The sequence below is a fragment of the Aulonocara sp. 'chitande type north' Nkhata Bay genome, linkage group LG1 (assembly GCF_057382095.1).
Source record: "Aulonocara sp. 'chitande type north' Nkhata Bay isolate Kocher_YH1m ecotype deep benthic linkage group LG1, A_spYH_male_GT1.1, whole genome shotgun sequence".
In the NCBI taxonomy this organism is placed as follows: domain Eukaryota; kingdom Metazoa; phylum Chordata; class Actinopteri; order Cichliformes; family Cichlidae; genus Aulonocara; species Aulonocara sp. 'chitande type north' Nkhata Bay.
Window position 1 is genome coordinate 28,469,746 of NC_141344.1, and position 11,871 is coordinate 28,481,616.

Consider the following 11,871-nt stretch of genomic DNA (forward strand, 5'->3'; position numbering starts at 1 on the left):
ATGGTTTTTAAATCTGGTTTGATTTGCCTTGTTAAACATTAGAACAAAACTTTTTTGTGTCCCTCTGATTGACTATCTGTAAAACTCACCCCACACCACTGGTGGAAATATATGTGTTATCAGAAACTTCATTTGTAAATACTCAAAAATGCAGAAACTAGAGTTACAAATATAGCTGACTCATCATTTCTGCTCATATAAAACAACTTAAGTTTTGTTTTTTGTTTTTTTTAAATGAAACACTACTCTTTCAAAATACTGCTATAATACATAACGACAGTCTGAACACAGGTCTATTTGGAAGTGCCACACAAGCCATTTGAAATGAGATACCACTGAGATACAATCTCGATGCCTAGATGGAGTCGGCTCTGTTCTGTCATGTGGTATAATGTCATCATAATTCCATTTTTAAAATCTTTTAAAACTGTTAGTATTTTTGTAAAAAAGGAAAAAGAGAGGCCCCTTTTCCATCAGGCAGTGAGCAGCAAAAACAGGGATGACAACCAAGTAGTACAAAACCCAACAATTATTTTATTTACAATAAAGGGTGCAGGGCATTTAAAAGCAAACCAAACAAAAAACTAAATCAGAGCAACATAGCAGTCCTGTTGTATATTATGTGCATGGGTGCAACAGTTACAAATGTTCTAGAACAAACTCAGTGTCCCACTGGAAACTGCCTTTTACTGGGTCCACCTCCGCCTCCACAGACAGTGGAGGCCCAGGTTTCCTTGATACCCATGTGGCATGTCTTTTGCAACCCTGCTGTGTGTCGGCTCTCCTGACTGTGTTGACCTCCCATCTTTTATAGCAGATGACTGAACAGGTGTTGATCATTTCCTTGATTGGGAAGCTGTGGGTAGGAAATTAAAACAGACTTTTTAAAATAAAAGCATACGAAACAACAAATAAAAAACATGCTAACTATGAAAACAAACTTTTAAAAAAACACACACACACAGAGAATAAAACATAAAAATTACTTCCACCCTATGACATTTACATGGTTTGCTGTACTGTTCTTCAGTCATCCTTTGCTCATTTGCCTGTTTATTGCAAACAGTTTTGAATTGAATTGTTGATTTTCACTGACACAAAAACAAGACTGTTTTTGCCTTGATTTCCATGTGTGGCCAATTTAAACATATAACCATCGTCTGCCCTCCTTTTTGTTCCTCAATGGTTCAAATACAGAAAAGAAAACAAGAAAAAAACAAGAACACAATCAATTACCAATTCTGAGGATAAACAACATGCAACATGTAGCCCTGTCTGCAATTATTCGGGCTTGCAGTATAAAGAAAAAGTGTACTGTAATAAAAAATGGTTAAACTATAAATAGTTGATAAAACGTTTAAAAATCATATGCTTTGGTACAAATGTATTTCATTTACAGTTAAGAGTCCAATAAGTAAAAGGGTTTCATGATTTAGAGTTCATTTTCTGTGCACACTAAATATGTTGGGGTGTAACCTAAGTTTATTTACCCATCTAGTGTCAGTTATCTCAATATGGTATTGTCATTGGTTGTTGTGCTGACAAGCCAGTCAATGTCACTCTTCTCTGTTATGGGGGCGGGACAAGTGGTAAGGTTTGTGTGAATCTGTGGGAGCGGACACAGAGGCTAAGTCCGAAGAGAGAGATGTCGTAAGGCAAACGTGGTGTGGATTTTGCATCTAAGTGTGTCATTGAGGTCGACTACCCGTGGTCCTGATAGTACTTATTTGTGATCTGCAAGAGGTAAATGAGACTGTGTGCCTTGACATTTGTACTGTAACTATTCGTTATAGTGATATAATATCGTGATATGTGATGCTAACTAGCGACTTGCTAATTAGCGCAACTTACCGCGTTATGTGCTGTGATACCATGCTGTATGTTTAGCTCTGTGATTTTCAGCAAAGCATGCTAATGCTAAATCGTTATGTGATAGCATTTGGTATTGTAGCTCAAGTGTTTTAATGTGTTTAGAAGCCGAGGGACGCTCTGAAAGGAGAGAGAGGTTTCTGCCCGGATGGACCCTGCTGTTTCCTCGCCCCTGACTGATGTTTTCTTACCCCTGACTGTCTTCACTACTGGTGAACTAACTGCCCGTTTCTGATTGCCCCACTAACAAACTCATTGGACTCGTGAGTACTAACTGGAACTAAAGTGCACATATTTTGTTTATTGCTCAGTTTGAGTGAAGCGGCCATCAGTTTTAGGCCTCACCGCACCCAAACTTCGAATCAGGCCTGCATCAAGCACCGTGCTACCGGTGTAGTGTGGACAGGTTAAAGTGTGTGTGTGTGTGTGTGTGGGCCCACTGTTACACAATCGGTTTAAATTGAGTAAGTGTGTAGTTGATCAAAGTTATTGTCAAAGGTTGAAATTCATCCATGTTAAAGGTGTGAGCTGTTGTAGCTGAAATAACAGTTGAAATACCTAAAAAGGAGGTATTTTGGGTTGATAATCTTTTATTTAAAATCCATGTAGTCATTTTTACAGTATTTTTGTTTGTTTATTTGAATTCAATCCATTTTATTAAAGTAACTGTTTATTTTATTCATTTCTTTTGTCTAAATAAATACCCGGTGAGGGATAAATTTGTGTAAAATACAGTTGTGGTGGTCCTTATTATAGCAATTAGAGGGTATCAGGTATTATTATTAGTAGCACTACGAACCCAGGCCCAGTCTCATTGTACTATATACTCTAGCTTTACCATAGCTACGTGGGACCTGGGTTACATAAATGGAGGCACCGCTGGGATATTTAACTAAAGTAAACTAAATTTATTTTTGGACCAAGAGGATAACAGGTCGACCCCACAACTGTCAAATTGTTAAAGTAGTCAAACGTGCAACAAAAAAAATAAACCAGATAGCAATGATGACACAACAAAGGAGCAGACCATCACAACTTGAGTTGGTCAACTGGTGCAAAGGGGAATCAATAGATTTGAAACATGCTCTACTATTGTATGGGGTACCGGAAGGTGTTTCGAGAGATGAAATAGAAGAAACAGCAGGGACTATCAAAGCTTTGGGAAAAGTAGTAGTTAAGGGAAAAATGTTTAACTCTCAACTAAAATCATTAATGGTGTTGTGTGAGTGTCGTGAGGAGATAAACCCCACGACAATCCCCCCTGAGATAATGCCAATAAGTGGTGGAAGTGGCTGGAAAGCAGTGTACTACATTGAACCTCAGCCAGATGACTTTGAGGGAAAGTTACTCACTTTTCTGCAGAATGAAGGGAAAACCTTAGAGGATATCCAAGGGTTACGCACCCACGGAGGGGAAGTGGATGGTAATTCTGAAGCCATCATCCGTGCAGTAGGTGAGTTAATGGTCAGAACAAACAAACAGCCTGAAAGCCATCCATATAGACGCCTAAGGACATTTTCCGGGGTCATTCCCACCCCAGCTGGGGAAGAAGTCTTGGATACCTGGTTGGAGCAAGCGAGACTCCTAGTAGATGAAGGCGAGTGCTCCGATAAAGAAAAACGTAGACGCATACTGGAAAGTCTCAAAGGGCCTGCCTTGGAGATCATTCAGGCCGTGCGTCTGACTCAACCTGATGCTAGTTCCCAGGACTACATAGAGGCCATAGAGACCATTTTTGGCAGAGTAGAGTCCGCAGAGGAGCTCTATCTGTCATTCAGAGCCCTTCACCAACAGCCTGGTGAGCACCTGTCTGAGTTTCTGCGAAGATTAGAGAGGTCTCTTGTTAAAGTAGTCCAGGGAGGTGGTTTACCAGTTAGTGCTGCTAACAAAGCTCGGTTAGAGCAGTTAGTTAAAGGATCCACTTCTGAGCTTATGTTGCTTCAGTTGAAAATAAGGGAGCGAATGGAAAATCCTCCCTCATTCCTGAACTTGTTAAGAGAGGTGATGGAAGAGGAAGGCCGTCAAGCAGCCAAACAAAGCCAGACCACATCTAAGTGTCACCAAAGGGTTCGCACAGTTCGGGTGGAAAAGGAGAAAGAGTTTGAAGCGGTCACTCAGAGTGAACTGCAAGCTCAGATTCAAGAGTTGAGAGCACAGTTAGAGGAAAGAACCCACTTAGGAAGTCAACCACTGTCTGATTGCACTTTCAAACCCCCAACAGAGAAGCAAAAACAGAAAAGTGATTCACAGAGTGAAATACAGTCACTCAGAAAGCAAGTAAAAGTACTAGAACATAAAATGAGTGTGATGGCGGTGAAGTCTACAAGTGACCCCCCACAAGAACACTCAACTCAGTCTCGCAGACACAAAGCAGCTTCTTGCCCCAAGCCTGCTTCTTTTAAAGCATCATCTGCTAGAGAGAGTGATGAATATTTCTGCTATAAATGTGGAGAAAATGGTCACATAGCTACAAGGTGCGCTGCACCTGAGAACCCGCAGAAAGTCATAAGAAAACTCATACGATTAGTACGAGGAGTATCTGGTCCTAACAAGGAGGACCCAAATCCTACAGGAGAAGAGCAATGCGTTGCTCGGACCAACAAGGTTGAAGTCCCAGAAACTGACACAGGCCTGCCTGAGGGTCTTGTAGGCCCGTCATTTATTCACACAGTCAAAGTCAATGATGTGGCCTGTGATGCTCTTATTGATAGTGGGTCTAACGTGACTATTATCTTTGAAAGCTGGTATAACCAACACTTGGCAGATGTCCCCATAAAACCTCTCTCCCGCTTGGGACTCTGGGGACTTGCTGACACAGAGTATCCCTACAAAGGCTATGTTGTTGTAGAGATGGAGTTTACCAAGGAGATCACTGGTGTCTCTGGGCGAGTAGAAGTGCTCGCATTGATTTGTCCTGACCCGAAAAACCAGCAACAAACCCCCGTGTTGGTGGGCACCAATACGTCTCTGTTCCGCCGCCTATGGGATTTGGTGCAAATGAAAGGTGACCAGAACACAGCTCATTCCATGAGAATTCAGTCTGTGTATGCCCCCATTAGGGCACAGGAGCAACTGCCAAAAAATGATGTGCTGGGACAGATAAAATGGAAAGGGCCCTGCCCTCTTTCTATCGCCCCAGGAGCAAATTGCTATGCCACCTGCAAAGTAGACAGGCACAGTGCCCCCTCCAAAGACCTTATCTTGATTGATGCACCCTCTACCCAGTTACTCCCCGCCGGCGTGCTGGTACAGCCAGGTGTGCTCTCAGATGCTGGTATAGACAGCAATAGCTTGAATGTGCTCCTCCAAAATGAGTCCACCAAGACAGTCTCCATACCAGTGGGATCTGTCATTGCTGAAATGTTTGCTGTGGATACAGTCACCCCAGTCCAACCCTCTGACCTGGCCACTGAGAAAATAGATCCAAACCTCTTTGACTTTGGGGACTCCCCTATCCCCGAGGAGTGGAAAAGTAGACTTCGGCAGAAGTTAGCTGAGAGGAGAAATGTCTTCTCAATGCAGGAGTGGGACGTTGGCTTGGCTAAAGGTGTTGAACACCACATTCGTCTACATGACCCTAGACCTTTCAGGGAGAGGTCAAGGAGACTAGCCCCAGCCGACATTGATGATGTGAGGCGACACATACAGCAGCTGTTGGCTGCTGGCATTATAACAGAGTCCCGTAGCCCATATGCCTCCCCAATTGTTGTTGTGCGGAAAAAGAATGGGGCCATAAGAATCTGTATTGATTACAGAACACTGAACAACCGCACTACACCTGATCAGTATACAATGCCACGCATTGATGATGCCTTGGACTCCTTGTCAGGCAGCCGATGGTTCTCAGTCCTAGATCTGCGTAGTGGCTACTATCAGATAGAAATGGCTGAGGAGGACAAGGAAAAGACAGCATTTATTTGCCCCCTGGGCTTCTATCAATTTGAGCGCATGCCACAAGGGATCACTGGAGCTCCTGCAACGTTCCAACGCTTAATGGAAAAGGCTGTTGGGGACATGCATCTTCTGGAAGCCCTTGTGTATTTGGATGACATCATTGTCTTTGGAAGAACGCTTGAAGAGCATGAGCAACACCTCTTTAAGGTGTTGGACAGACTAGAGGAGATTGGTTTGAAAGTCTCCATTGACAAATGTCAATTCTGTCGTCCTCAAGTTAAGTATGTGGGTCACATTGTATCCACCAATGGAATAGCCACCGATCCAGAGAAGGTTGAGGTGGTGAAACACTGGAAAGTGCCCACTCACTTGAAACCTCTCAAGTCTTTCCTCGGATTTTGTAGTTACTATCGGAGGTTCATAGCCAACTACTCCGCCATTGTCCGTCCTTTGTCAGAACTCACCAAGGGTTATGCACCCACTTGGAAAGACCCCAAAGCCAAGAAGAGTGTAGACCCAAACCACACCTATTTTAAAGCATCCGAGCCGTTTGGGGAACGATGGACTCCAGCCTGCCAGGCTGCTTTTGAACAGATCTGTGAATGTCTGATCAATGCTCCAGTATTGGCATTTGCTGACCCCACCAAGACATACATCCTGCATGTGGACGCCAGCATGAATGGTTTAGGTGCTGTCTTGAACCAAGAACACCCCGAGGGCCTAAGGCCGGTAGCTTTCGCAAGCCGAAAGCTCAAAGACTCAGAACGTAACTATCCAGTTCATCAACTGGAATTCTTGGCATTAAAGTGGGCCGTTGTGGATAAATTTCACGACTACCTGTATGGTGCCAAATTCATTGTCAGGACTGACAATAACCCCTTAACGTATGTATTGACCTCGGCTAAGCTCAGTGCTGTAGGGCATCGCTGGCTCGCTGCCCTCGCCACGTATGATTTCACCATACAGTACCGCCCTGGGCGCCACAACATTGATGCTGACTTGCTGTCCCGACAGTATGCCCAAGAGGAAGTTGGAGAATGGACTTCCATCCCGCCTGCTGGCATTAAAGCTCTCTGTAAACGAGCCTGCATCAGGGAAGGAGCAGTTGTACCTGACAGATTGGTGGATCAACTTGGTGCTCCTGCCTCTGCAGTACCAGAAGCCTATGCATTTCCTGTGAATCTCAGCGTAAACATCCTCGATCAGCTGAGCCCAAAAGACATTCAAACATCACAAGATATGGACCCTACCATTGGGCCATTGAAGAAAGCCATCAAGAGCAATAAAGAGTTTGCTCGCTCTAAAACTGACTCGCCAGAGACTGTGATGCTCCTCCGTGAAAGTCGCAAATTGGAGTTGAGTGATGGAATACTCTACAGAGTAAAAGAAAAAATGGCTGGAAAACAAAGCCGGCAGCTTGTCTTGCCAGCAAGATACAGGTCTATGGTGTTAAGGTCTCTGCATGATGAGTGTGGGCACATGGGAGCAGAGCGAACAACAGAACTGATTAAAGAGAGGTTTTACTGGCCTCGTATGGCAGCTGAGATTGAGCAGTATATTCGCACTTGTGGAAGGTGCATCTCCAGGAAGACGCTCCCTCAGCGTGCCTCGCCCTTGAATCAGATAACAAGCAATGGCCCTCTAGACTTGGTCTGCATTGATTTCTTACAGATAGAGCCGGATTCTAAAGGTGTTGCAAATGTGTTAGTTGTGACAGATCACTATACACGTTATGCACAGGCGTTTCCTACCAAAGATCAAAGAGCCATTACCGTTGCAAAAGTCCTGTGGGAGAAGTACTTCATGCACTACGGTCTACCTGCACGAATACACTCTGATCAGGGCAGAGACTTTGAGAGTCGACTGATCAAGGAGCTGTTGTCCATGTTGGGGATTCGGAAGTCACGAACGTCTCCCTACCACCCGCAAGGTGATGCGCAACCGGAAAGATTCAACAGAACCCTTCTAGCAATGCTCGGTACCATGGACACTGCAAAGAAACAGTGTTGGAGCCAGCATATCACCCACCTGGTACACGCGTACAATTGTACAAGGAGTGATGCCACGGGGTACTCACCTTATTATCTCATGTTCGGGAGAGAAGCTAGACTGCCCATCGACGTCTGCTTTGGAATCTCGCCAAATGGTGAAAGTGAGTCCTCCTACCAACAGTATGTTTCACGGATGAGAAAAGAGTTGCAGGACGCATACAAACTTGCATCAAATGCAGCTACAAAAAATCATCTGAAGAACAAAGCACATTATGACCAACGCGTGAGAGATCTGCCTTTGGAGAAGGGAGACAGGGTTCTCATTCAGAATGTTGGAATAAAAGGCAAGCATAAACTGCAGGATCGTTGGAAATCTACACCGTATGTTGTAGTGGAGAAGTTGCCTAACCTGCCTGTTTATAAGGTAAAACCAGAACATGGTCCAGGTGTACTCAAAACTCTCCATCGAGACCACCTGTTGCCCATTGGTTATATGGTCAGGATGCCTAATCCATCGGATGACACAGGACACATTAGGAGACCCGTAACCAGAGCACATCGTGCCCAGAAAAGTCAAGCAGTTAAACCGCCTGATCCAGTTGAAGAAAGTGACACAGCATCCTCAGATGAAATGTTTGAAGCTGTCCATAATCCGCAAAGTTTTGGTGTGCAAGAGGTCAGGAGACAACTGGCAATGCCACATCAGACTTCGGAAGAGGATGACACTTCTGAGGAGGAACATTTTGAAGAAGCAGAAAGTCAACCAGTAAGAGAAAGTGAAAACTCATCTGGAGATGATACACCTACTATGCTGGAATATGATGCTCAAGAGACAAATGAGTCTATGGGAGAGCAAGAGGAGGAACGGGAAACAAGTTCACCCTTTTCAAACAGAACCCGAAGTGACAATTCTCATAGAGGTACAAGAAATGAGAGTGAACAGTTCTCCACATCCCGAAAATCCCTCAGGAAACCAAAACCACCCTTGAGATTGACCTATGAAAAGCCAGGTCACCCATCTTGTGAGCCTGTTACCATCATGCACCATGGTATGGTCATTCAACTAAAATTAAACCCTCCAGACGTCAGTGAAACAAAGGGACGTTCTAAATCATCGAAGAAGTTCTTAGGAAGTGAGGATGACCATCACCCTGTAAAGCTAAAGAGAAGTCAGAGGTGTGATGAGGACATCTACACGGTTAGAAGGGGGAGGGTGTAGCCCTGTCTGCAATTATTCGGGCTTGCAGTATAAAGAAAAAGTGTACTGTAATAAAAAATGGTTAAACTATAAATAGTTGATAAAACGTTTAAAAATCATATGCTTTGGTACAAATGTATTTCATTTACAGTTAAGAGTCCAATAAGTAAAAGGGTTTCATGATTTAGAGTTCATTTTCTGTGCACACTAAATATGTTGGGGTGTAACCTAAGTTTATTTACCCATCTAGTGTCAGTTATCTCAATATGGTATTGTCATTGGTTGTTGTGCTGACAAGCCAGTCAATGTCACTCTTCTCTGTTATGGGGGCGGGACAAGTGGTAAGGTTTGTGTGAATCTGTGGGAGCGGACACAGAGGCTAAGTCCGAAGAGAGAGATGTCGTAAGGCAAACGTGGTGTGGATTTTGCATCTAAGTGTGTCATTGAGGTCGACTACCCGTGGTCCTGATAGTACTTATTTGTGATCTGCAAGAGGTAAATGAGACTGTGTGCCTTGACATTTGTACTGTAACTATTCGTTATAGTGATATAATATCGTGATATGTGATGCTAACTAGCGACTTGCTAATTAGCGCAACTTACCGCGTTATGTGCTGTGATACCATGCTGTATGTTTAGCTCTGTGATTTTCAGCAAAGCATGCTAATGCTAAATCGTTATGTGATAGCATTTGGTATTGTAGCTCAAGTGTTTTAATGTGTTTAGAAGCCGAGGGACGCTCTGAAAGGAGAGAGAGGTTTCTGCCCGGATGGACCCTGCTGTTTCCTCGCCCCTGACTGATGTTTTCTTACCCCTGACTGTCTTCACTACTGGTGAACTAACTGCCCGTTTCTGATTGCCCCACTAACAAACTCATTGGACTCGTGAGTACTAACTGGAACTAAAGTGCACATATTTTGTTTATTGCTCAGTTTGAGTGAAGCGGCCATCAGTTTTAGGCCTCACCGCACCCAAACTTCGAATCAGGCCTGCATCAAGCACCGTGCTACCGGTGTAGTGTGGACAGGTTAAAGTGTGTGTGTGTGTGTGTGTGGGCCCACTGTTACACAATCGGTTTAAATTGAGTAAGTGTGTAGTTGATCAAAGTTATTGTCAAAGGTTGAAATTCATCCATGTTAAAGGTGTGAGCTGTTGTAGCTGAAATAACAGTTGAAATACCTAAAAAGGAGGTATTTTGGGTTGATAATCTTTTATTTAAAATCCATGTAGTCATTTTTACAGTATTTTTGTTTGTTTATTTGAATTCAATCCATTTTATTAAAGTAACTGTTTATTTTATTCATTTCTTTTGTCTAAATAAATACCCGGTGAGGGATAAATTTGTGTAAAATACAGTTGTGGTGGTCCTTATTATAGCAATTAGAGGGTATCAGGTATTATTATTAGTAGCACTACGAACCCAGGCCCAGTCTCATTGTACTATATACTCTAGCTTTACCATAGCTACGTGGGACCTGGGTTACAAACATATTTCACAATGTCAGCAAAAATTAAGCCAAAAGCCTGTGTAAGAAAATGTAAATGTAAAAAGTACAATGCATCCCCCCCCCCTCAAAAAAAATGAAACAAAAAATCAGATACACAACTACAGTCTTGCATGACTGTCTGTGTGTGTGTGCCTTTGACACTGAAAGAAGCCCCCCCAAGAGTCAGAGGCAGAGAGCGAAAGACCCAGGAGACCCAGACTCTGCATAGCTCCCTATGTGTACTGAAGCTTCAGTGCCACACATCTCAATGACAACTGCATGCCAACCCCAGCAGCAGGAGAAAGAAGGCCCCAGATGGCGCATCAAGGCCAAAGGGCAAGAGCCCCAGAGAACCATAACAATGCACTGCAAACCTCAGCCATCCCCAAGGGCCCTGTTCTTGACACCAGAGAACTGCCTGGTGCCTGGGGCAGTAGGCAGAAGAGCACATGGTCAACACAATGACTGTAAGGTGCCCAGGTCCTCTGACTGCAAAATCCCCCAAATCATCACTCCTCCAACTCCACTATTTGACAGTTGACATGAGGCATTTGGGGTTGTGTTGTTTTTCCAAACGTCTCTATTTGGTCTCTTTTTCCAAAGGAAATTGTTCTTGTGTTTCTTTAAAATGCACTTTTGCAAACACAAGCCATGCTGTCTTGTTCTTTTAGAAGGACAAGGCTTTCTCCTTGGGGCGATCGTGCCTCAAGAGTTGGGCGTTTGTCTTGTAATCGGAAGGTTGCCGGTTCGAGCCCTGGCTCCGACAGTATCGGTTGTTGTGTCCTTGGGCAAGACACTTCACCCGTTGCCTACTTGTGGTGGTCAGAGGGCCCGGTGGCGCCAGTGTTTTTTGAGCACTGAACAGTATGACCTTGCTGGGAATTTGCTGGGGCGGCCAGTCCAGGGAAGATTGATGACCGTCATGTGCTGAGTGACATAAATGTCTTCCACTTGTGAATAATCTTTCTCACTGAAGAATGATGAACCCTAAACTGTTTGGAAAGGGTCTCCGAATCTTCTCAGACTGATATTTTTCCTCTTTGACATTATGTCAACACCCAACCGAATGCTCCAGATCAGCAAACTGCTAAAATGTTTGCATTGATTTCCAACACCTGGCTGCTTCTTACCCTATGAATTCCTATGGAAGCAGTAGGGGTGTGCTTAGTTTTCCACACACTGCTTCTACATTTTAGTTTTTGTTAAATAATTAATAGTTGTTACCGAGTCTGTGGATTTGCATATATGCCTAAACCCAATTGTTCAGGTGTGGTAAATTTCTATGGTGTCATTCAGTACTGAGACACTGCAAAGACTACTGTGGAAAATCAGAAGCAAAACAGCAATGAATCTAAGGGTGCAAGTAGACGCCTGAATAGGAATTTCAGCAGAAATCTCTTATCTCTTATGATATGCAAGTTCTTACTGGCAG

The 11,871-nt window shown here is 43.8% G+C and overlaps 1 protein-coding gene across 3 annotated transcripts; it reads left to right on the forward strand.

The window, feature by feature from the left end:
- The first annotated feature begins 1,270 nt into the window (after window positions 1–1,270).
- Window positions 1,271–10,425, forward strand: LOC147339279 (uncharacterized). Of its 3 annotated transcripts, XR_015129055.1 has the most exons (3): window positions 1,271–1,743; window positions 1,975–9,447; window positions 9,679–10,425. XR_015129055.1 is itself a non-coding variant. In XM_086291592.1 (2 exons), exon 2 carries the CDS (start codon window positions 2,872–2,874, stop codon window positions 8,971–8,973), a length of 6,102 nt encoding a protein of 2,033 aa, XP_086147718.1. In that variant the 5' UTR covers window positions 1,271–1,743; window positions 1,975–2,871; the 3' UTR covers window positions 8,974–10,425. The 3 variants fall into 3 exon arrangements, 1 of the variants encoding a protein (XP_086147718.1); XR_015129058.1 differs by having other exon boundaries at window positions 1,271–9,447; XM_086291592.1 differs by having other exon boundaries at window positions 1,975–10,425.
- Window positions 10,426–11,871: the final 1,446 nt, after the last annotated feature.

Excerpts from the sequence above, each read along its gene's own strand:
- LOC147339279 (XM_086291592.1), top strand. The coding sequence starts at position 2,872 with ATGATGACACAACAAAGGAGCAGACCATCACAACTTGAGTTGGTCAAC.